The sequence below is a fragment of the Natator depressus genome, chromosome 9 (assembly GCF_965152275.1).
Source record: "Natator depressus isolate rNatDep1 chromosome 9, rNatDep2.hap1, whole genome shotgun sequence".
Taxonomy (NCBI): Eukaryota; Metazoa; Chordata; order Testudines; family Cheloniidae; genus Natator; species Natator depressus.
In genome coordinates, this window is record NC_134242.1 from 27,259,757 (window position 1) to 27,285,591 (window position 25,835).

Sequence of the window (25,835 nt, forward strand, 5' to 3'; positions counted from 1 at the left end):
CCTACTTTGGGGACATTTTCTAAGTGGTTTAAAACTAGTTCTAGATACATTTGGATAAAAAAGAAGAGATTGCTCAAAGAATACTAGACCTACATTCCACCTAACCCTGCCTCTTTTCCCCTCCTTATTCATGTATGCCTATTTTATTGCTATTACCCCCACCCTAACATGTCTGTGCAGTGTTGTCTTACAACTTGTCAAAGCTGCTAGACCAAACTTTTGTAATTCTATTAGCAACCCTGTGAAGCATGTGGTATTTGGAAACATAGACAAGCTGTAGGTTATTTACAGTTTTGTGTTTTTTCATTGTCTTTTTCATTATGACAAATCAATAAAAAAAACTGAATAAAAAAACCCACTTGATTCAACTACCCAGATCTCAAAGCTGGTTCAAATTGGTGTGTAGAGCTTTTTATACTGAATTGGCTTTGAGACCACTAGGTTCAGTAAAAACGTGATGCTGCCTTAAACCGCCCCACCCCTAAAACAGGGTCTACATTAACAGATTTTCAGAACCTCATGGGAATTCGATGTCCAAATCTCCTATTGAAATTCATGGGAAGTAGGCATCCTAGGGGACTTCAAAAAAATCTCAGCCTATGCCCCTAACTGGTTTTTAAATTGGTTTAGCTGAGCTAATTGCAAGTCAGGCCCTCAAGGGAAGACTGAATTTCTTTGTCTTGGTTACTCAGAGTCCAACCATTAAATGGTGCTGGGTTGTGGGGGACAAGGAGTTGAGATTTGTTTTAAGGTTTTTTGGCCTCTCAGAAGAAAATCCTTTTTTATTTAGTAATAAACCTTCCCCTGCCCCATATTTCTAATTGTTATTTGTTGTTTGTGTTACAATAGTATCAAGAGCCTTTAGCCAGGATCAAGGGCCCCCACTGTACTAAGTGCAGCAAACAAAGTGCAGAACCTGCCTCAAGCCACTTACATAAGCAGAAAGGAATAGGGATCCAATTTATCTCTGACGGTGCACCAGCATCGCACGTATGGTCTGTGAAGCTGTGCATAGGCCTGAAACTAGCTTTTAGGGATATTAGTTGTTTTTGCTGTATTTACAAAAGTGGGCTTTATGGGCCCGAATTACTAGACAGGATCTTTGATCACTATACTTAAATATACTTATTTTAATTAAGTCAAGAATTTTTTTAGTTTTGATGGTCTGGATTGTATGAATTTTCTTCACTTGTCTTCCACCGTGGCTCTGGGGGAAGGCTTTATGCAGAGTTACTTTTCACAGCACTTCAGTCTCCTGGTGCCTCCCATCAAATCATACTCACTGCCAACTCTGTACTCACAATCCAAATTCAGACCTCACATGAGGGGAGGGAAAGCGGGAGGGGAAAATGACTGAGAAATGCCTGCTTACACCAACCCTTCTAGAATATGACAAGTGAGTCCTTAGCAAGTCATTTATCTGATTTGATAAGCAGTGTGATTTTAAAACAGGAAAATGTGGATACACTTACATAATCTGACAACACTGCTCATGCACTTAACACTGTTCCGAATTTTTCACACGATACAAATAGCAGAGATTGAATAGCAACTGTGCACTGCCACTAATGATTCCAAAGCAGCTGCTGCTGTCAGCCATTTCCCCCTCTTTTAATGTATTATTTTACTCCTGTGTGCCTGTTCTTGGGTAGTCTCTTTGTAGTTGCTTAAGCATCATTGCCCAGGTACAAACACCCATTTCCTAAATCACCTAGGGTTGTTTCAAGTCCCCTCTAAAAGGTGAGACAGGTACCAAGAATAGCTACTCAACATTCCAGAAGCTACCTCATTCACAGTCACACAGAATGTCCAAGCAAGTGGTCCTTCTGGATTGCACCTGTCCTTCTTAGTCAGTTCCCAGGATGGTGTTTCTACATCTCTGTGGGGACACTTACACTGAGGTGCCAATGGACATACATTACCTTTTGATCATATCATGGAAGTTGCTCCTTTAATGACAACTGAGTGCAACCTACTACTTGGGCAAGGAATTTTGCAACTTCCTCAGCAATGACACGTGGACTGGAATTTAAACTATCTGAGCAGATGAGGAAAACAGCCAGGCCTACAGATGGGTTCCAAACACTTTCCTCAGTGCAAGTTGTGAACCCAAAGTGTCTGTTCTTGGAATGGTTCTCCCTTACTAATATTTGGTTTCCCACTTGTGATTTTTCGGAAGTAAAATCTGTAATAAGATAGGTTATGAACTGCCCCCTCCAAACATATTCTCTGGAATGCTGTAGGAGACTGAACACTTCATTCCTCAGTGTTTATTTGGAAAAGCCTGGGGTGGTGGTCAGGGCCAGACTAAGGCAATCCAGAAGGGTCTTTCACACCAAGAAATGCTCTCATGGCTCCACCCCGACTTGGAATGCCCACAACCTCCCAGAAAGGCAGAGAGAGCATGATGGGGCCTCCTCTCTCCCTTGGAGAAATGGGGTAACAGGAGAGCAGCTTCCAAATACCCCAGCACCTATCGTGTAAGTATCTGCAGGGGTAGGCTGTCCTGCTGCACAAAGTCCTAGGCTGGGGTGCTGTTGGTGGGACCTCCTGCTGCAGTGGGTCATGGAGTTAACATCCCAGAGGATGGCCCTGTTCATATCTCTCTGTGCTGTTGTTTCATGCTATCTAGAACCATGCATCAGTTACATTTGGGTCACCTTTTCAAGCTTTTCTTCACAACCCATGAGGGCTAGAGGGCTTACTCATTTTTCAAAATGAAAGCTAAGATTCTCATGTGATCATCTGATTCCTGGAGCTGGTGCCCTACACATGAGCCTATAGTTCTGATGTCTTATTCTGACCCTGGTAGTGATGGGGAATTACCGACAGCTTCACTGGGCAAAGGGCTGGTGGTGGTCAGATACATAGTGGCACTGTGCTGAGGGTTCGTAAGCAACAGAGGGAGCCAGAGAAAGTGCGGAAATTGAAGAGCAGGAGAAAGTGTGGCGAACTGGGGCAAGTGGAGGCAGCAGGTTGCCAAGCTTATGAGAAAGCAGCAGGCAGGAAATGAGCAGGGGACTGAGGAGCGTGCTGGCCAAGAGAAAGTACAGCTGACCAAGGGAAGAGAGTAGCTTGCAGAGGAGGAGCTGACTGGGGTGGAGTTGCACCCCCTCTGCTGTTACGAGAGTAACAGGAAGGATACTGGAGCACTGGAAACTCAGGGGGACAACAGGTCATTAAATCTAGCCTTCTGATATTCCCTGTAAGGAATTCACCAGCATAAACTTTTCTACTTGTGTCCAGCCAACTCAAACACATACTTGCTGGATTAACTTTGACATCATTTGGTTAGGTTGCCATACTAATAAAGGTAATGAGGTAACCCCAACATAGCACAGCTCCATTGACTGGAGGTAATTGAAGTTGCTCCCTTATGGCAATGAGCTAATGTAGAGGAATACTGTGTGCCGGTGTTTAAATTCTCATTCATTTGTCAGCTAGGGCTGTACAATCATTTTCCAGCAGAAGCTAAATGCTTTTAAATGAAAACTGGTGCACAGATATGATTAAAGTGTTTGTCATTTAATAAAGCTTGCTACAGAGCAAGCAGAGTGATCACACATGGATTTCAAAGGAAAGCTCTGCCCCAGTAATATTGTGTAATCAATTCCTAGGCCAGGCTTGACTGTGATGGAGAAATGTTAATGAGATATATCCTGGACATTTTTTGCAGTGGCAGCAACAGCCCTTGGTAAACATAGAATCATAGAATATCAGGGTTGGAAGGGACCTCAGGAGGTCATCTAGTCCAACCCCCTGCTCAAAGCAGGACCAATCCCCAACTAAATCATCCCAGCCAGGCCTTTGTCAAGCCTGACCTTAAAAACTTCTAAGGAAGGAGATTCCACCACCTCCCTAGGTAACGCATTCCAGTGTTTCACCACCTTCCTAGTGAAAAAGTTTTTCCTAATATCCAATCTAAACCTCCCCCACTGCAACTTGAGACCATTACTCCTCGTTCTGTCATCTGCTACCACTGAGAACAGTCTAGAGCCATCCTCTTTGGAACCCCCTTTGAGGTAGTTGAAAGCAGCTATCAAATCCCCCCTCATTCTTCTCTTCCGCAGACTAAACAATCCCAGTTCCCTCAGCCTCTCCTCATAACTCATGTGTTCCCGTCCCCTAATCATTTTTGTTGCCCTCCGCTGGACGTTTTACAATTTTTCCACATCCTTCTTGTAGTGTGGGACCCAAAACTGGACACAGTACTCCAGATGAGGCCTCACCAATGTCGAATAGAGGGGAACGATCACGTCCCTCGATCTTCTGGCAATACCCCTACTTATACATCCCAAAATGCCATTGGCCTTCTTGGCAACAACGGCACACTGTTGACTCATATCCAGCTTCTCGTCCACTGTAACCCCTAGGTCCTTTTCTGCAGAACTGCTGCCTAGCCATTCGGTCCCTAGTCTGTAGCGGTGCATGGGATTCTTCCGTCCTAAGTGCAGGACTCTGCCCTTGTCCTTGTTGAACCTCATCAGATTTCTTTTGGCCCAATCCTCTAATTTGTCTAGGTCCCTCTGTATCCTATCCCTACCCTCCAGCATATCTACCTCTCCTCCCAGTTTAGTGTCATCTGCAAACTTCCTGAGGGTGCAATTCACACTATCCTCACACCATCCACCATTTATGAAGATATTGAACAAAACCGGCCCCAGGACCGACCCTTGGGGCACTCCACTTGATACCGGCTGTCAACTAGACATGGAGCCATTGATCACTACCTGTTGAGCCCGACAATCTAGCCAGCTTTCTATCCACCTTATCATCCATTCATCAAGCCCATACTTCTTTAACTTACTGGCAAGAATACTGTGGGAGACCGTGTCAAAAGCTTTGCTAAAGTCAAGGAACAACATGTCCACTGCTTTCCCCTCATCCACAGAGCCAGTTATCTCGTCATAGAAGGCAATTAGATTAGTCAGGCATGACTTGCCCTTGGTGAATCCATGCTGACTGTTCCTGATCACTTTCCTCTCCTCTAAGTGCTTCAGAATCGATTCCTTGAGGACCTGCTCCATGATTTTTCCAGGGACTGAGGTGAGACTAACTGGCCTGTAGTTCCCAGGATCCTCCTTCTTCCCTTTTTTAAAGATGGGCACTACATTAGCCTTTTTCCAGTCGTCCGGGACCTCCCCCGATTGCCATGAGTTTTCAAAGATAATGGCCAATGGCTCTGCAATCACATCCGCCAACTCCTTTAGCACTCTCGGATGCAGCGCATCTGGCCCCATGGACCTGTGCTCGTCCAGCTTTTCTAAATAGTCCCGAACCACTTCTTTCTCCACAGAGGGCTGGTCACCTCCTCCCCATGCTGTGCTGCCTAGTGTAGCAGTCTGGGAGCTGACCTTGTTCGTGAAGACAGAGGCAAAAAAAAGCATTGAGTACATTATCTTTTTCCACATGATAGATAGATATAGATATAGATTTATATACACATGCTGAGTTATGTGGAGGCCCATGAAATTTGCACATAAAACATTTCATAGGATAGATCTACACTAGAAACTTGCCAATATGATAGCGTCAGTTAACGGGGTGTTGCGGGGGTGGGAGGTTGGGGTTTTTATGAAGCTTTTGTTGATAGTGCAGATGCAGTTATACCAGCCAAAAAAGGTGCTTTTGCCACTATCACTTATTTTGTTTAGGGAACTGGTATAAGCTATACAATAAAAAAGGACATTTCTGCGGGTAGAAACGATCTATATTAGCTACACCAGCAAATCTTTTCCAGCGTAGAGTAAGCCTTAGTCTCCATAAACTGCAGAGAAACTACTGGAGATGCATTCCAATGGTACTTGCTATCGTTGCCATAGTACATCATAACACCACCACCATTTTTCAGGGTTGCAAGACAATGCAGCCCAGTGCATACAAACAACTTAGGACATAACAAACACATTACCATTGTGACCCACCCATACTACACAGATTGGCAAAAGAGTTCTGAGGTATAACATCCAGTATTGTTTAGTAGGGGGAAGAGGTTACTTCTTTAAAATGACTTAATATAGATTTACACTTTAAACCTCAAAAGGACACCAACCAGACAAACAAAATATCACCTTCCTAATCCAAAAAAAAGCTAAATTAAAAAAAAATTAAAGCTGATCCTGCTAGGATATTTTAAATTAACATTGATATCCATTGTGTGATAAACTCAGACAAATGGCCATGGGGGGGGGGGGGCGGGATTGTAGAAAACAGTCCCAGGTGGTTAAAAGGCCCTCCTCCCTATCAAACTGGGGAGGGGTGACTACAGGTCAATCAAGTTCAGCTGAGAGGGAGTTACCTGAGGTCAGTTAGGATCATCTGATTCCAACTAAGGGCTGCCTGAGACCTTTTTAAACCCTCCCCTAGGGGCAAGGGGAAAGGAGTCAAGTTACCAGTAGGTGAGTAGCAAGATAGGATGCTGTATTCCCTTCCATAAGGGAGAAAAACAAGCCCAAAACACTGGCTGAGAGAAGGACGGACTGCCCCTGTGCAGCCAAATGGGACTGTTTTTCCCCAAACCCATCTCACCAAGGCTAAAAACAGTGCAGGCTAGCGAGACTGAGAAGGTGCCTTGCCACAATAGCTAATGTCCATATTTAACCAGATAAGAGACTTAGCTATATGTTAAAAAAGAGGGGCTGGGATAAAAAGATAAGATAAATGAGAAACATGTTATATGTAACACGTATGAATGTTCCTAATAATACTGAAGAGTCCACCGTATGACTGTTCTCCATCAGTCTGGAAGAAGACTGTTAGGTAATCACATGCACCAACACTCAGAGGCAGTGCCACAGATAAACTGTTTGGTGTCTAAGTGCTCCCTGTACATACAGAGGACTAAGCAAGCAAAATGTACTTATAGATACAATAAATGTAATTTACTTCTCTTTCCAATCTATTCTTTAATATATAAGATTTGTGAGTGTATGCATGTATAAGAAAGAGAGACAGAAATTTCAAGAGTTCAAGTTCACACAGTCAGTCCCAGTTATAGTATGCTTAGTGTGGGATGTGATGGTGCACTCCATATGATGTTATGAAAATGTGCTAATGAGTTTGAATATAGTGTCACTGGAATATGCTTCATGCAAAAGGTCTCTTGTAAGGTATCATTACAAAGTTTAAAATCTGAGTGTGGTCATCCTGTTTGTATAAATGTATCATCCTTTTATCTGAAACTAGAAATATGAAATATAACTCTGAGGTCCTACTGTAATTATGCAAAGTGTGGGTGATTAATGGTGGCTTGGAATCTTGATGGCTCCCCTTAACAAGGACAATTGGTTGTAAATGGCTCTGTTTACTTCTAAGTCTTCCTCTATACGTGTGTGCTGGCAAGTAGGTAATGAAGTCTTACAGTGACATGTGATCATGTCACCTGAACTAAAATCCATCTTTAACCTGGTGCTTTTCCATTTAGAAGGAGGGGTGGGAACCCAGAGAGGGACAAAGAATTCCCACCTTGTGCAAAAGCTATATAAGGGGGTGGAACAGAACAAAGGGGGCTCCAGTCCTGAGAAATCCCCTAGCTACCACCTGAACTGGAACAAGGACTGTACCGGGGAAAGGATTGGGCCCAGACTAGAAAGGACTCTAGTCTGTCAAAGAAGCTTATTAGAACATCTGAGGGTGAGATTTCATCTGTAATCACTTTCTTACTGTATTAAGCTTAGACTTGCATGTTTTATTTTATTTTGCTTGGTAATTCTCTTTGTTCTGTCTGTCATTACTTGGAACCACTTATATCCTACTCTTTGCATTTATTAAAATCAATTTTTACTTATTAATTAATCCAGAGTAAGTGTTAATAACTCAGGGGGTGGGCAAACAGCTGTGCATCTCTCTCTATCAGTGTTATAGAGGGCGACCAATTTATGAGTTTACCCTGCATAAGCTTTATACAGGGTCAAACAGATTTATTTGGGGTTTGGACACCATTGGGAGCTGGGTATCTGAATACTGGAGCAGGAGCACTTCTTAAACTGTTTTCAGTTAAGCCTGCAGCTTGTGGAGGATGCGGTTCAGACTTGGACCTGTGTTTGCAGCAGGCAAGCCTGTCTGGCTTAAACAAGGCTAGGTACTGAAGTCCCAAGCTGGCAGGGAAAAGGGGCTCAGAGGTAGTCTAAGCACATCAGATGGCAGTCCCAAAGGGGTTTCAGTGATCCAACCCATCACATGGGTAGAAACAGAGAATGTTAGCCTTTCTATGAAAGGAGTTCTCTCATGTACTTATAGGGCCCTATCACCATAGTCTCTGTGGTCTCACAGTCTTTATTGTATTTATCCTCAAATACCCCTGTAAGGGAAATGTTATTAGCCCCATTTTACAGAAGAACTGAGGCACTAAAAGACACTGATTTTTAGAGGCATTTAGGCACTGCTCCAGTCTGCATTGCAATGCCTAACTGACAGAGTGTATGTTTAGACCCCAGGACCAACAGATTCAAACTCATGTTATCGTGCTACAAACAGGTATGTACAGGTTCAGGCTGAGGCTCTGAAGCCTAGAGACAGGGCTTCAGAGCCCAAGCTCCAGCCTGACTCTCACCATCTACACAGCTATTTTTAGCCTGTTAATGCAAAACTGAGTTTGTCGACCCAGGTTCTGAGACTTGCTATCATGGGCTGTGGAGATGTAGCCTTGCATGCCTAAATACATTTAAAAATCTGGGTCTAAGTGACTTTTCCAGGGACAAACAAAAAGTGTATGGCAGAGCGGGGAATTGAACTGGGGTCTCCCATAACCCTGGCTAGTGTTTTAAACATTGGAACATCCTTCCTCTAAGAGTTGTAACTAGAGCTGGTTGAAAACTTGTGAAAATGTTGCCCCTATTTTCCCAACCTAAAAATTTCACAGGAACATTTGAGACAAGTTTCATTATTCAACCAGCTCTAGCTGTAAGACTGTAATGCACTCCTTTTGAGACTGTTTTCCGGCTCCCCTCAATCAGTATGGCATCTCCCCCTCCTTCAGAATTTGCCACCCACCTCGAGACTAACAATTAGGCAGCCTTCTCAGAGACTGCAAGGGAGTGCAAAAGAGCAGTGCAAACTACACTGTTGTCAGAGTAACAGCCGTGTTAGTCTGTATTCGCAAAAAGAAAAGGAGTACTTGTGGCACCTTAGAGACTAACCAATATACATCCGCTGAAGTGAGCTGTAGCTCACGAAAGCTTATGCTCAAATAAATTTGTTAGTCTCTAAGGTGCCACAAGTACTCCTTTTCTTTTTACACTGTTGTCCACACCCAAGGAAACTTAACAGCATTACCCAACAATGCCAGCCAGAGCAGAGTTCTGTATTACAGCATTCACACACACAATTCTATTGACTTCTGTGGAGTTACACCAAGGATGAATTTAGTCCTAGAGGTTTGACAAAACAGTATGACAAAGATTATTCAACATCTCCCCCTAGCCACCACCTATAGCGTGACATCCTATTGCAGACTAGAATTCCTGTAGTTTTTTATTTTCAAATTTGACAAAACCAAAGCTATTAAGAAGCTGAGTTAGTGTAAACTGAAGTGAAATTATCTCTGCTCCATTTTACCTGCCACATTAGATTGAGTACAGATTACAGTACATTGTGTTGTACTGAACTGTTTTTAAATTCCCACCTGATCTCTTAAAACAACTATCCCCACCTGTATCTCAGGAGGCTAGAATATTGACTATTTAGATTTTTTTCATACCTTTGGAGATTTTCAAAATGAATATTGAAGTCATGGCTCCAACTGCCAGAGAAAACCCTCAAGTAACTTTTCAAACAGCCCCCTCCCCTCCTCCAGAACACTAATCCATACCCCTCCCCAAAATGCTGGGCATACTGCAAAGACCACAAGCTTTATAAATCCGGGCTCTGGTGGACACTTCGAAGCACTTACAAACGTCACATAGACTTGTCCAGCACCACTGAGAAGCCGCCACTTCTAGCGGAAAGGCGAGGGTGGTAAACAGGTGCCAACAGTCCAGAGATCTCTTACAGAAAATGCAAGGGGATCTTTAATGGCCTAAAACCTACTTCATTATTGGTTCTTGTGGCGGAAACACCGGTGGGGCGGGTGCAGCGAGGCAGCTGGTTGCCGCCAAGGGCTGCTGGGTTAGAGACCTGCCACCGCTTTCACAGACGCGAGATCGCCTCGACCCCGCGCCCCTGGGACAGCAAAGGAGGAGATGCAGCATCCCCCCGCCCCGCGACCAAACACCTCCACTGCCACACCCCAGAATAAGCCAGACCCCTGTACACGGTGCAAGTGCGTCCAGCCCAGGGGCTGTGCCCGCTAGCCGGCCTGCGGGCACGCGCGGCCGTGGAGCGGCCTGGCCGCTCCGCAGCGGGGAGGGGCGTCTGGACCCCAGGGGGCAGGGAGCAGCCGGCCCCTTTAAATCTCGGTGCGGGGCGGGCTCTGAGCGCCCCGCCCCGCGACGCCGTCTCCCTAGCGATTAGAACGCACAGCAGTCGGCGTCACAAGGACCCGGAAAGGGGCTCCCCGCGTGCCAAGGGGCCGCAGCCCCGCGGGCAGCAGCGCACCATGGAGGGAGCGGGCAGCGCGGGGCGGGAGCGCAGTGGGTCCGCCGAGCCGGGGCCCGGAGAACAGCCGGCCTCGCGGGGAACAGGGACTGGTACGTGGCCCCCGGGGCAGCGGGGTCACGGGGATGGCGCGGCCCAGCGTGACACTCCTCAGCGGGGACTGCCGGCGGGTTGTGTGTCTGGAGGTGGCCGTAGCGGAACTAGGGCGCTGGGCCCTGCGCTGTGCTGTGCTCTGGGGCAGGGGGTCACAGGCCAAGAGGGGCTTCCCAGCAGAAGCAGGTTTTTAAAGGCCTTTAGCTACAGCTGCTCCTCGAGCTACTCTAGATCCAGTAACCTCTGCGCTTGACAACCCTCCTGACGCAGTGTGGAGTCCCTTGTTGGACAGGCAGAGGGGAGATCAGCCTTTCCCATTTTCTAGCTGCATCTCCCCTTTACCAACATCATCTCATTTGTAAGACTGAGCCCGAGCCAGCTTCCCTTTGTTTACACCCGTGTCTCATAAAGAGCCTGGCTCATTCTTTCTGCTGCATCAGCTGGGTCAGCTAGGTGGGGATGGAACAGTGGGTACCACCAGCACACTGCAGCCAGCCCATATCTCCTCATTAACATTTCCAATGGCCATAGAGACAGTGACATTTACAAAAGACAGGTTTCAGAGGGGTAGCCATGTTAGTCTGTATCAGCAAAAATTTACAAGAAAAACTCAGAGTAGCCTGGCTCACAGAGAGTCCTTTGGCTGGAAGAGCGATTTTCTAAAACTACCCTTTAGGACTTTCCCCAAAGATCCCTACTAGCAACCACAGCAGTACCAGCAAAACCTCAGGACCACAAGCATCAAGGACTTTGAGATTTTAAGAAAGCACCCTGGATATTCAGTCTTTATCCATTGCTAAGACAGCCACAGAAACAAGTGCATGTAGACAGGTATTTGGGCCTGTTACATCAGCTGCCTCCTGAGCACCCTCTTGTGGTCAAGGGTGCCTGTCACACTATCTCAATAATTTACAGAAAGACTTTTCTCTGTTCAGTGACTAGCTTAGAGACTAGTTTTATTGGCATAAAAATAAACACAAAAATATCTTATGCTGGACACAGCCCCTCCTACCTGAGTATGGTCTCAAACCTCCTCTGGTATCTCAGCATCTTCCCTACGTTAGCAGACCACACCCAGCCCAGCCTAGCTGAAGCAGCTCCCCTAGTTTGAAGGTCTGTCCATGCAGGTTCTCTATAGCTTGCTCTGGCTTTCTGGCCCAAACTCTTCCCCTTGCTCAACAGTATCCTGCAGAAGCCTCCAACTCATTGCAACCTCTATCAGAGAGTCCTCACTCCTCTAACTCTTTATAGAGATCAGTTCCTCTGTCACACCCAATCAAGAGACTGTTAATGAGGCATAGGTGGGCTGGAGCAGTTTCCTCTTAAAAGGGCAGTCCAGTCTGTGATAGGGTCTAAAGTATGATAGACTAAGATAATGAAATACGAGAACCGCAGAAAGTACCAGAGTTGCCCTGCCACCTCCTTTTCAATGATCTCCCAAAACAGAAAAACGAGATACAAGTCAATGGTTAGCAAGAGCCTCCTTAAGGACTCCAGGCACTCTGCACTCCTCTCCTTGTAGGAAAATGACAGTCTTAACCAACAAGCTCAATACTTCCCACAGGCCTTCCACCCAGCCAAGAAGAGCATACAGGTTGTGACCCAAAGCAAACCCACATCATCTGAAACTCAAGAAGAGAGCACTCAGTATTTGTCCCCTCAAGACATCACTCTGTCGCCACAGAGGCAGACCTCTCAGTCCAGATCCAACCTGTTACCTGCAAAGTAATTTGAAATTTCTTCATAGAGAAGAAAACCCTAACTCTGTAACTGAGTGGGGGCAGCTGAGATTAACAAGATTATCATCTATCCTGACCAGTCCTGCTGTGTGATACTGTTGATGCCCAGGGTGAAGAAAAATAAATGTTTTGCTTTTTGCACCGCAATGGCGGAATGTGTCAAAATAATTTCTGTTCAGACGTGGGGCACAAGACTTCTGCCCCTGATGCTCTAGCCATCGCCTCATTTGTTTTATCACTTACGACATCATCTGGGGTGGGAGCTGGTTGGAAATTTCACTTGTGTTGAAATGTTCTGAGCAGCTCTAGAGTAAAGCATAGTGACTGGAGAGTGAATTGGGAGAAAGCACATGTTGGGGCCATGCCGTTGATAGCTGAAGCCAAAGAGTTATAAGAACCTGGCTTCTTGGCAAAACTTTATCCCTTCGAGTCCTTCACATGGAGTAGCCTTTCTCTCCCCTCCTCCCCTGCTGTGAGGACAATAAAGAGAATGGGAGATGCTGTATACACAGCCTTAATATCCTACCTTAAAATTCTTTACCTTTCCTCTAGTCCAGCTCACATACTGGGGGGTTATGCTTGCATGGTCGGCTGCATATCTTGCAGTCCAACTAGTCTGTATATATTTGCATTCAACAGATGCCAAGGAAAATAGAAAAGAAACTTCATCTTCATCCTATGAGGGGCGAAGCAGGTAAGCAAATGGAAATATAACTTTGATTTGCTTTATTCTGGGCTGAGCAGTGTTATGCAGTTGCCATACGTGGTCTTAGAGCTAGCAATACAATATTCAGCACAATATTCTACTTGGGAATCTTCTTTGCTTTCACTGGCTTCCCTCATGCCCCACCCGTCCTTACTTATATCACCTTAGAAACATTGGGTGTTTATGCAGCTCTCCAGTGGGTCATCTAGTCCATCATTCCTTGCATCATGGCAATATTGAGGTTTTTCCCCAAAACCATCCTTGATAGGAAAATGTCTAGCATCTAATGTAGCCAAGATGATTTTGTAATCTAGGTTGCACCTACCAAATGGCCTGTATAACTTTCTTAGCATAGCACTTTACATCTGTTATGACTTGTTCTTTCCTCATTGATTGTCTCCTTATCTTTAGTTACTGTCCTCCTCCTCCAGTTCCCCACTCCCAGATTGAATAAACCTAGCTGTATCCATTTTTTCTAGGTTAGCCTTATTTCAGTCTTTGTGCTTATTCAGTCCTTGAGCCTCTGCTGAGACGATCAGCAGAGGTGCCAGTGAAGGAGGAGGGACTGTATGAATATGTCTACTAGGAACAAGACAGAGTACACTAATGTTCTTCCTAATGTGTCATTTTCTTTGTGCAAGGAGAGGGAATTCCTTTAGTGATAAGGCCATCTATTATAAACAGTGGTCATTAGTGAGACAATAATGCTTTGCAGAGATGTCTTTCCCCTGTAAGCTGAACAAACTGTCTTTTCAACTTGCTTAGCTCATCTGAAAACAGGAGTTCCACAGAGATGGAATCAGAGAGCAGCCTCCAGGGTGGGGCCACAGAACAGCCAGCTCCAGGCCCAGGTACAACTATGATGTAATTCCATCCTTGCTAGAGACTGGGGTTATAATGCCTTGGGCATATAGAGGGAAGAGAAAAATCAGTGCACACAAAAAGGGAGGAGGCAGTGATCTGGAGCATGTAGGAAAAGGAAGTGAATACCTTGGGGCAAGAAGGAGAGGTGCACTGAGAAATGGGGTATAGGGTCAGAGCAATATTTTCAGTTTTAGATGCCTAAACTTTGACACCTAAATCTATATTTATGCTCCTAAATATGTAGCCTGATTTTCCAGAGGTGCTGAGCACACACATTCTCTATTAACTTCATTTAGGTACCTAGCTACAGATTTAGGTGCCTAGCTATAGACATAGGATGGACTGGGGCAACCACCCCAGGCTCCGTGCTTTGCGAGGCCCCACATTTTGGGATGCGGGGTTCTGGGGGACTAGCGGGAGGCCTGGCGCCGGCAGCAGCAAGCAACCCAGCCCCAGCCCCAGCCCGCCCCGCCAGCTCCCAGTGTCGCTCAGGGGAGGGGGCAGAAGCCAGAAAGAGGCGGGGCGGGGGCTTGGGGGAAGGGGTGCAATAGGGACGGGGAGTGGGGCAGGGAGCAGGGGAGGGAAGAGGTGGAGGCTTGGAGGAAGGGGTGGAATGGGGGCAGGGCCTGGGCCGGAGGGGTGGGGGTTGTCCCGGGCCCTGCACCCCCCTATGGATGGCCCTGGCTATAGGCACCCAAATTTGAGCATTTTTGCCTCAGTAATCTGGAGCATAAAATCACTGCTGAGGTGGGGAAGGGAAGGTGGTCACCCTTCTCTGAAGCCAGAAAAAGGAGTTTACTTATCATTCTCATTTAAAACAGGGCATTTGCTCTGTTGGTTGTATTTAATTCAGTAAAAAACAAGTTTTGTTTTTAATTTACATTCATGTGAATACACATTCTTTAGTCTTCTATAGCAGGTCAGAATTATGCTTATTACTAGTTTACAGATACAATCTAGTGTAAATACTAGTGATTTTTGTATGCTACAGGTTCCAGAGTACTAGGAGAAATTAGAAGAGAAATTTCCACATCATTAGATACATTAAGCAGGTAAGGAAGGACCCACTCCAACTCCCATTTGAACTCAGTGGAATTATTTGCATTGATTTCAACGAGAGTTAGATGAGGCTCTAGCTGAACTATTACTTCAACATAAAACTTAATTTGTTTGTATTATTGTCTGAGCTGTGGCACGCTGTAACCATTCCTGACATGGGGACTGTACAACCAGGGAGTCAATACAATCAGTACAATTAACTGTCTTCTTTGCTTTCACTCTTCTCCAGATGTTGGTCCTTCGTTATATTATGATCATTTCATTGGAAAGAACCATGATCAGTCATGTAGATTTCTCTCACCCTAATTTCACAGCAAAATTGGTTATTCATCAGGAGGGGTACCTACATATTAATATTCCCAGTGATGATGATTCCACAGCTTTCCTTACTCACATATTTCATTGTGAAACTTCACAGTGGTGAAATTCTGTCCCTGATAACTTGTGTGCAACTTTTCTTGTCTTTAGTGAAAGTTCTGCACATGTATCACACTGCAGAATTAGGCCCTTATATGAGAAAGATTTTTTCTAATATTTAACTTAAGTTTTCCCTGCTACAGTATAAGCCTATTACTGTGTGTTCTGTTCCTGTTGATTAATGAGGACAGTTATGGGGCTGTTAGAATATGGATACCTATCCAGTAGGAACTACATTAGGAGTACCCATTTATTTCATCTAAACCATTAAACAGCCAGCTAAGTGTAGCATTTTGTCTTTAACAACAGGGAATCTAAATTCCTTGGGAGATGGCAAGCCATCTGACTTAACCATGGCTATTAGTAAGGCACTATGGGTAAAAAGCCTTTACCCTAAAGTCTGATCATATTGCCTTTCACCTGCTTAGATCGCCTCAAGACAAGAGTTCAGCAGGAAAGTCTGATGGGGCCACAGAACCCAGATCCGAGACCAGCCTCCAGAAGAGGGCCACACAGCAACCAGCTCCCAACATAGGTATTGTAGAATCAAATAAATGTAGGACTGGAAGGGACCTCAAGAAGTTAATGAGTCCAGCCCCCTGCGCTGAGGCAGGACCGAGTAAACTTAGACCATCCCTGATAGCATTAGCGGCGCGTGAGCTCCCCCTTCAGGGAGGCTAGCCACACAGCCCTGCCCCTTCTGCCCAAGGCCCCACCACTACCTTATGTCCGTGGGAGCCCTGAGTGTCCACCCCACCCTGTCTACCAGAGCCCTAAGTGCCCCCCCTCCCCTGCAGCCAGAGGAGCCACGGCCAAACTGCCCCCAGTGCCAGCCCACTGGCCTCCAGCTGACTGCATAGCTGAGTTTCTGCTGGCTTGGATACCTGCAGGGGGAGGGCAGAGCATGGGCAGAGCCAGGGCTTGGCTTAGGGGAGACTTAGCCTCCCTAGCCTATTATACCCGCCGCCCATGCCTGACAGGTGGTTGTCCAAACGGTTTTTAAAAGCCTCCAATGATGGGCATTCCACAACTTCCCCAGAAGCCTATTCCAGAGCATAACTCCAACTATCAGGGTAAAGTTTTTCCTAATATCTAACCTAAATCTCCCTTGCTACAGATTAAGACCATTACTACTTCTCCTACCTTCAGTGGACATGGAGAACAATTGATCATAATCCTCTTTATTGCAACCCTTCACATATTTGAAGACTATTATCGGGTCTCCTGTCAGTCTTCTTTTCTCAAGACTAAACATAACCAGTTTTTTAACCTTTCTACATAGGTCAACATTTTCTAAACCTTTTATCATTTTGATTGCTCTCCTCTGGACTCTCCAATTTGTCCACATCTTTCCTAAAGTGTGGTGCCCTTGAATTGAACACAGTGCTCCAGCTGAGGCCTCATGAGTGCCAAGTAGACTGGGACACTTGCCTCCCATATCTTACATACTCCTGTTAATACACCCCAGAATGATATTTTTGCAGCTGCATCACAGTGAAGACTCATACTCAATTTGTTATCCACTATAACCCCCAGATCCTTTTCAGAAGTACTATCCTCTGTCCAGTTATTTCCCATTCTATAGCTGTGCATTTGATTCTTTTCCTCGTAAGTGTAGTACTTTGCACTTGTCTTTATTGAATTTCATCTTGTTGATTTCAGACCAATTCTCTGATTTGTCACAGTAATTTTGAATTCTAATCCTATCGTCCAGAGTGCTTGCAACCCCTCCTAGTTTGATGTCATCTACAGGTTTTATAAGCACACTCCCCGCTCCAGTATCCAAGTCATGAATGAAAATATTGACTAGTACTAGACCCAGGACTGACCTGTGCACTCTCAGTTTGAAAGCGACACATTGATAACTACTCTTTGAGTACAGTGTTTCAACGAGTTGTGCACCTACCTTTTAGTAATTTCACCTAGGCTGCATATCCCTAATTTTCTTATGAGAATGCCATGTAGGACTATGACAAAAGCAGGCCCACTGACAGCAATTCCGGGCCCCAGGGCAGAACAATCAATGGGCCCCCACGCAAGCAAACCCCACATCTGCGTGGACACGGTCCAACTGACACTTGGGTGGTGCTGCTCCTGTGCTGGCTGGTGCCCAGTAAGCTGCCGGCTGCACTGCTGGGTGCGCTCTTCCAGCACAGACAGGACTTCCACATGCCTGCCTGGTAGGGTTGCCAACTGTCTAATTGTGCAAACCCAAAGACCCTTGCCCCATCTCCTGCCCCGCCCCTTCCCTGAGACTATGCCCCTGTCCCACCCCTTCTCCGAGGCCCTGCCACCTGCTCACTCCATTCCCCCCTCCCTCCGTCGCTCGCTCTCCCACATCCTCACTCACTTTCACCAGGCTGGGGCAGGGGACTGTGGGTGGGAGGGGATGCAGGGCCGTCTCTAAGTCCCTATGCAGAATATGCAGCTGCATAGGGCACCATGAAATTTGGGGCACCAAATTGCCCCAGATTTCATGGTGCCCTAGGCAGCTGCGTGCTGCATATGCGGCAGCACCAGCTCCAGCAACCAGCCCTATCCCTTGGCCGGCCCCCCTTGGGCCGGCCCCCCTGCACTTCAAGGGGCAGGGCCATCCCTAGGGGAGTGTGGGGCCCCGGACAACTCCCTCCACCCCACCAGTTAGCCTTCCCCCCTGCTCCACCGCGCCCCCATTCCAGCTCTTCCCCCAGCGACCCCACGCTCACCGGCAGTGGCAGGAAGCGGAGCAGCCCAGCCCCAGCCTTCTCCACTCCGCCGGCCCCCAGCCATGGCACTCCGCTTCCCACCGCTGGTGATTGTGGGGAAAGGACCGGGCCCCGCACTCACTGGCGGCGGGAAGCGGAGCCCGGTCCCAGCCGTGTCAGTCAGGTTGGGGAAAGGACTGCCCCCCGCACTCGCCAGCGGCAGAAAGCGGAGCACCGTGGCTCAGAGCTGGTGGAGTAAAGCGGCCTGGCATAGGTGCCGACTTCATGGGTGCTCCGGGGCTGGAGCACCCACAGGGAAAAATTGGTGGGTGCTCTGCACCCACCAGCAGCTCCCTGCCCCGCACCCCCACCCCAGCTCACCTTCGCTTCCTCCCCTGAGCGCACCGCGACTCCTTCTCCCCCTAACTCCCAGCACTTGCTGCCGCAAAAAAGCTGTTTGGCACAGCAAGCTCTGGGAGGGAGGGGGGAGGAGGGTGAACGCCGCACTCTCGGGGAAGAGGTGGGGCTGGGGCCGGGATTTGGGGAAGGGGTTGGAATGGGGTGGGGCAGGGGTGGAGTTGGGGTGGGCCTGGGGTATTTAATGAGGCTCGAGCACCCACCAGTGCCGGGAAAAGTTGGCGCCTATGCGGGCTGGGGCCGGGCTGCTCCACTTCCCACCGCTGCCGGTGAGTGTGAGGAGACGGGGGACCCCTTCCCCCAAGCACCCTTCTCCGAGTGACATAGCTGGGGCCAGGGTGAGAGAAGCAGAGCGGGCTGCTCCTGGCCCCCCGCTAATCCCCTGAGCCACTGTGGGCCTGTGGGGCCCCCCAAAGTGCCCCCTCACAGCTCCTGCCTCCCAGGCCCCGCAGGCCTTGAGCACAGCCTAGACTCTGGGTGGGGGAGAGCAGGTGCCCCCCTCCCCGCGGAGGCCTGGGGCTGTGTAGGGCACCCAAATAGCTAGGGATGGCCCTGGTGGGGTGCAGGCTCTGGGAGGGAGTTTGGGTGCAGGGGGGGCAGGCTCTGGGAGGGAGTTTGGGTGCAAGAGGGGTGAGGGGTGCAGGCTCTGAGAGGGAGTTGGGTAGCAGGGTCTGGGAGGTAGTTGGGGTGCGGGAGGGGGTGCGGGCTTTTGGAGGAAGTTTGGGTGTAGGTGCAAGCTCTGGGAGGAAGTTTGGGTGCGGGAGGGAGTGTGGACTCTAGGCTGGGGCAGGGGGTTGGGGTGCAGGGGGGCGGGGCAGGGGATTTACGCTTACCTCAGGTGGCTCCCGAAAGCTATAGGCACATCCCTCTGGCAGTGGCTCCCAGGCGGGGGCTCCAGGGGGTCTCTGCACACCGCTGCCCGCATGCACCGCCCCCGCAGCTCCCATTGGCCACAGTTCCCGGCCAGTGGGAGGTGTGGTGTCAGTGTTGGGGGCAGCGCATGGAGACCCCCTTTTCCCCCAGGGGCTCAGGGTCGTGCCGGCTGCTTCCGGGAGCAGTGCGGAGCGACCATAGGCGTTGATTTCCCCTCTGCCCCGTGGGTGCTCAACCCCCCCCCTGCCCCGGCCACGCCCCTGGCCCTTCCCCTGCACCACCCTTGCCCTGCCCCAATTCCACCCCCTTTCCCCAAGTCCCTGTCTCTGCCCCGCCTCTTTACCACCTCCTCCCCCAAGCATGCCACATCCCCACTCCTCCCGCTCCCTCCTGGAAAGTCCTAAGCGCTGCCAAACAGCTGTTAGGCAGCAGGCGGGAAGCGCTGGGAGGGGAAGGAGTGGGGACGTCGCGCTCAGGAGAGAAGGAGGGGGTGGGAGTGGGAGGAGCTTGGCTGACGGTGGGTGCAGAGCACCCACTAATTTTTCCCTGTGGGTGCTCCATCCCCGCAGCACCCACGGAGTCGGCGCCTATGGATGCGAGGGCAGGCAGGAAGCCTGCCTTAGCTCCGCTGTGTTGCCGGCGGCGGCAGCCAGGAGCCCCTGGGCCCTTTTAAATTGCCTGGGCCCCTGGGCAATTGCCCTCTTTGCCCCCCTTGTTGGCGGGCCTGGTCAAAAGCCTTACTAAAAATCAAGATATGTCATATCTGCTGCTTCCCTCCTATTCACTGTGCCAGTAACCCTCTCAGAAAAGGAAATTAGGTTGCTTTGGCATGATTTGTTCTTGACGAATCCATGTTGGCTATTCCTGATAACCCTGTTATCCTCCGGGTGCTTACAAATTGATTGTTTAATAATTTGTTCCAGTATCTTTCCGGGTATCAAATTTAGGTTGACTGGTCTATAATTCCTAAGGTCATCTTTGTTCCTCTTTTCAAAGCTAGGTACTATGTTTGCACTTTTCCAGTCTTCTGGGACCTCAGCCATCCTCCAGGAGTTCTCAAAGATAATTGCTAACAGTTCAGAGATTACTTCATTAAGTACCCATGAATTTCATCAGGCCTTGCCGACTTGACTGTCTCTAATTTATCTAAATATTCTTTAATCTGTTCTTTCCCGGCTTTGAATTCCTTCCCCCTTGTTGTTAATATTAATTGTGTTGAGTAGCTGATCACCATTACTCTTTTTAGTGAAGACTGAAGCAAAATAGGCATTAAATACCTCAGCTTTCTTCATGTCATCAGTTATTAACTCTCCTTCTCTGCTAAGTAGAGGACCTACACTTTCCTTTGTCTTTCTTTTGCTTCTAATGTACTGAAAGAACTTCATCTTATTGCCTTTAATTTACCTTGCTAAATGTAACTCATACTGTGCCTTAGCCTCTCTGATTTTGTCCCTACATGCTTTTCTGTCCTTTTGTACTCATTAGCAATTTGCCCATGTTTCCACTTTTTGTAGGATTCCTTTTTTATTTTCAGGTCATTAAAAAGCTCCTAGAGCCATATTTCCCTCTTACTGTTCTTCCCATCTTTCCTTAGAATCAGGATAGTGTGCAGTTGTACCTTTAATAGTGCCACCTTGAGAAACTGCCAGCTCTCCTGAACTCTTTTCCCTTAGATTTTCTTCCCATGGGACCTTAACTTATCAGTCCTCTGAGTTTGTTAAAGTCTGCTTTTTTGAAGACCACTGTCCTTATTCTACTGCTCTCACTCCTTCCTTTCCTTAGAATCATACTGGAAGCTGGCACATCATCTTGAAAAAGCACCAAAACTGGCAGTATCAAAGCGCATCATTTTTCCTTGCATAGAAAGGATTAAAAATAAGCATTGGTCAGAGAATAAAAGCCAGATGCATATTGCATATGCACAGTGTAACTACTGGATTTCCCACCCTTCACAATCTGATTCCAGAGAGAAGTGTCCTGCCTGCCTAGTTATCTGCCCTCTGAGAGGTGGTGTCTCATTAGATAGTTGGAAAATCTAATACAATTGCAACCTTAAAAAGAACAGTGTTCCTCCCTTCCACAGTGACTTCAGGCCCAACTAGGCTATTCAGTTTAATAGTAACCCTATTTTATGTAGTTTATAAGGTCACCTGCAAAGTATCTACTCCCCATTTAGAACAAAAACACTTTCTAGTGTAGGCACAGCTTCTACTAGCAAAAGAGCATTTTTACTGCAGTAGCTTATCATAGTTCCCCAAAGAAAACAAGCTATGCCAGCAAAAACATATTTTTCCCCAATATAATTGTGTCCAGACTCGGGCTTTTCCTGATATAAAAATGTCATAAAAAACCTCAAATCCCTAAGTGACATTACTGTACTGGCAAAAGTTTCTAGTGTCGACCAGGCTTAAATTAAAAGTCATCTGGATACAACCCTGTAGGAGATCAGATTAGATGACCACAGTGGTTCCTTCTGGCCTTGGAATCTATGAAAGTGGAACTCTAAAAACCTTCAGGGAAGCACCCATCAACAAAAGGGATCAGTGTTCCACCTATATAAATACAGGGGATGTTGTATTAATTATGATGGAGTATATGGGCCCAACAAGTTAGAGGTATTAACATAACCTGTAACTGTTCCACAGTAAACAGTTCTAAACAAAGTTTGGTATATGAGACCTTAGCCAGATCAGTACCATGGAAAAACACACTAGGAAATTTATACCAAAGGTCAGAAATTTATTGATTGAAACACAAAAAAAGGAAAAGAATTAAAAGAAGGCAAAAAAAATTGAAACTGAGTGATTATGCAAAACAAAGTTAAAGTCTTTTTAGAGAGGGAATATTGGTTCGAGTGCTGTGGACTGGGATGTAGGCAGTCTTGTCTAGTAGTCAGAGCAGGAGTCAGGTCTAGAGGCCTAGCAGGCACCCAGGTTGGGGAAATAAAGCCGAGGGTCAGCACCATGGTGAACTGCTAATTACCAGAGCCAGGAATCAAGTCAGAGTCAGGAATCGAAGCTGAGGGTCAAAGCCGAGGTCAGAAACCAAATGCTAGAGCTAGGGATCAAGGCAGAGTCAGAAGTCAGAGACAGGACTAGTAAGTGATGGTGGAAGCGAGGTAAGGGCAGGAAATGGAGGAAAGGCAAGAATCAAGCATGGTGCATGAGCCCGGTGGGAACAGGAGTGAAAGCAGGGGTGAGGCAGAAGCCAGGAGCAGAGCAGGAATTGGAAACAGGGTTGGGTGCAGGAAGCAGGGTCCCATGGAGCCGCAACAGGAAATCACCTTGTTGCTCAAACAACTTCCTGTACCACCGTCTGGCTTAAATAGCGTGGTTGGATCAATCGGTGGAGACTGGGCGCTCCTCCAATCAGCTTCTCAGCCCACCAGGTTTCAGCAAACATTGGGAACTTCAAGGTCTGGAACACCACAGTGAGTCTTATTCTATCAAACAGTCCTCCTTGATGAGGAAGAAAGTGGCTAGTTCTGTTTAATCCTGAGTCAGGAATGATAGTCACTTTACTGCTTTTGACAAAACAGATGGATTTAGAAGGGAGAGAAGAGAGATAAGATGGGGAAATATGGCTTTTGTTGACGTTCTCAGGAAACAGGGGGCTAGTGGGTCATAAATAGGTGCTTTGGGCTGGCACATCACCCACAACAGCTGTTGCTGTGGACCTTGGCTTGCCTCCCCAGTCAGGGACATCTGATGTGGTCAGGTCCCTCTCCTTCACTGGTCCTTCTCAGGCTGAGCAGAGCTGCTTGGGCTGTCTCATCTAATTGTGCTCCAGCTGTGCCGCGCAGTTTTATTTAGGCTCAAGTGAAAAGCCAAGAGATTGGGGGATAGAAAGAGAGACAAAAGGGAGAGGAAGACAGAGCAGGATCTCTCATGTAGCAGACTAGAGTCCTTGCTGGTGCAGTGGTGATGGTCACATGTCCCTACTATGTGCCAACATCTGGGTATCACGATGAAAAGTCCCTTGGCAGTGGCTGTAGCAGTGGTGGTAGTAGTCCTTCCCTGCCCTCCCAAAATCTGTTTTTAAGGGCCCCAAAAAGGGGTGGTTGGCTGAAATAACTCCTCCCCTCATTATTTTGTCCAGCAATTAGGCCTAATTTCCAGTTCCACACTCCCCTTGTTTACTAAGCATGATTTTAACATAGTCCTTCAGTTTTATCAATAGGCCTTCTTGTTTAGATTAATGTAGTCTGTCTTTCTTTTGTACATTTTCCCACAAATAGATTATTATTATTATAGGTTACAGGAACATTTAATGACCTTTCAGTTGCTTTTCACAGGTAAGCTCACAGTTAGGATAAAGTTGTAGGTGCAATTATTACAAAAGGGAGCAAGAGGGGAAGGGTTAGTAGATTCAATAAAGCAGGAAGGGGGGCAACAAGCTATCTAGAACTAGCTAACCACAGTGAATGTGTCTTACCATGTGTCCGAAGGCAACTAAGGAAGAAATTTTGTCAACCTCTTCCAAGACTTAGTTCCACAAGCAAGTCTTTGAGTGAGAAACTTATGCTCTATGATCAACCAAAAAGAACGCAGGGGATGAGAGCAGACCCAACACAGCCAAGGAGGGGTTTAGGGCAAAAGATGATCATTGAAGTATTTACGTCCTTGATTTGGATGGGCTTTATAAACAGACACATAGCATATTGGCAGGCAGGGCACTGTGAGAAGGGTGGGCATAAGTGACCCTCAGTGCTAGACAAAAGGAGCCCGAGTAGCTGAATTCTGCTGGGATTGGAATCTCCAGGTCAGAAGCCTGGGAAGCCCAGTGAGGATAGGTTTACAGTAGGTTTAGACTGCATGCAGCAATAATAATCCCTCAAAACCGATTCAGGAGTTAGTCCTCAACACTTCATCTTTTTGAACTAAGGTAACAAATTTCTGCTTTTAATTTTCCACCTTGCTATGGAACTACCATTTAAAAATAGGATATGTTTGAGTTTGGATTTTAACACATACAGTTCTCTCTCATGTACCTAGACCAGCAGATGCACTGAAGAGTCTGTGTGTTTAATCATTTAGTCTTGTTTGTATTGCATGAATCGACTAGTTTGTTGTGTTCAACAGGTACAAAAGGCCTTCCTACAATATTAGGTGGAATTAGAAGAGAAACTTCCTCTCCCTCGTTACACAAGTTAAGCTGGTAAGCACATGCAAAATTACCACAGAACTTAATATGACTTGGTGGTGGTCAAACAGGATCACGAGCTGGGAAACTTAGAACCAGTGAAGAAAGCTACTTACAAATCTCCATTGCTTTCACTGTTTTTCCTGAATATAGTTCAAGGCTGCTTTTAAGATGTAGGCCTTGTCAAAGGTGTCTGACAGCCACAGAGACTGCTGTCTTCTATTTATCCACAAAGCTGGTACAGCATGGGCCACGGTAGCATGGGCTACTCTTTGAATAAGCTTCAGCCTGGATTTGGAGGGAAAGTATCTGTGAGTGAAAGGGTAGTTCATTCTCTATGTCCATCCTGTTTTGGCTTCTACTTAAATAACCAACAGGGGTGCCGATTATTTGCGCTACGTCTGTCCGGTGGTTGTTTTTGCAATGCCTGTTCACTAGGATCTGTACTAGGACCACCAACATATTTCATATACATTACTTGTTCACAGCTTTGAGCAGGCTAAAGCTTTCAATTCAATTCACCTCTCCAAGGTAGTAGGACAGCTGCACTATGTAGTGGAAAAGGGAAGGGCTCTATGATGCTTTTAGTCTGTAAGGCTACATCTACACTTAAAATGCTACAGTGGTCCAGCTGCAGCTGCACCACTATAGCACTTGAGTGTGGACGAGTGGTTCTCAACTCACGGCTTGTGGGCCTCTTGCAGCCCAATCAGCACACAGCTGGGGCCCATGTGACATCCTCAGGGCCATACAGGTAGTATATATATTATGTGGATGCGGCCCATATACTGAATAGAGAGCTGCATATGCAGCCCACAATGGTAAATAGCCTGAGAACCACTGGTGTAGACACTTACCGCAGCAAAAAGGAGGAGTTTTCCCATCCCCGTAATAAATCCATCTCCCCAAGAGGCGGTAGCTAGGTTAATGGAAGAATTGTTCTATCAACCTAGTGTTGTCTACATGGGGACTGAGGTCATTTGAACTATGTCACTCAGGAGATGGGAGGGTGGATTTTTCACACCTGAGCAACGTTGCTGAGTCGATCTAATTTTCTAGTGTAGATCAGCCCTAATTTTAGATATGATGTTATGCTTTAACTATAAATTGGATGATACAGCTGATGTGGATTATAATCTTCTGCATATGAAAGGTGTTGGAAATTAAGGGGATATGCAAGTGGATTTGCAAATTTTAACTCACTGCTGTTTAAAATAGACCATACTTAAAGTTGATCATGCTTCACCTACTGAACGTTTTTTCCTTCCCCGTGCCTGCATCTATTTTTTTGCTGTTTTTAAGTTTGCT

At 46.9% G+C, this 25,835-nt stretch overlaps 1 protein-coding gene across 1 annotated transcript in view; it reads left to right on the top strand.

Annotated features, from left to right (window-relative positions):
- The first annotated feature begins 10,420 nt into the window (after positions 1-10,420).
- Positions 10,421-25,835, top strand: part of ERICH6 (glutamate rich 6) — a 41,774-nt gene continuing 26,359 nt past the window's right edge. The window contains exons 1-6 of the mRNA XM_074963773.1: positions 10,421-10,625; positions 13,005-13,059; positions 13,837-13,922; positions 14,927-14,987; positions 15,840-15,946; positions 24,467-24,542. Coding sequence (XP_074819874.1) covers positions 10,535-10,625; positions 13,005-13,059; positions 13,837-13,922; positions 14,927-14,987; positions 15,840-15,946; positions 24,467-24,542 — 476 coding nt within the window. The 5' untranslated portion in view covers positions 10,421-10,534. The remainder of the gene's footprint in view (positions 10,626-13,004; positions 13,060-13,836; positions 13,923-14,926; positions 14,988-15,839; positions 15,947-24,466; positions 24,543-25,835) is intronic.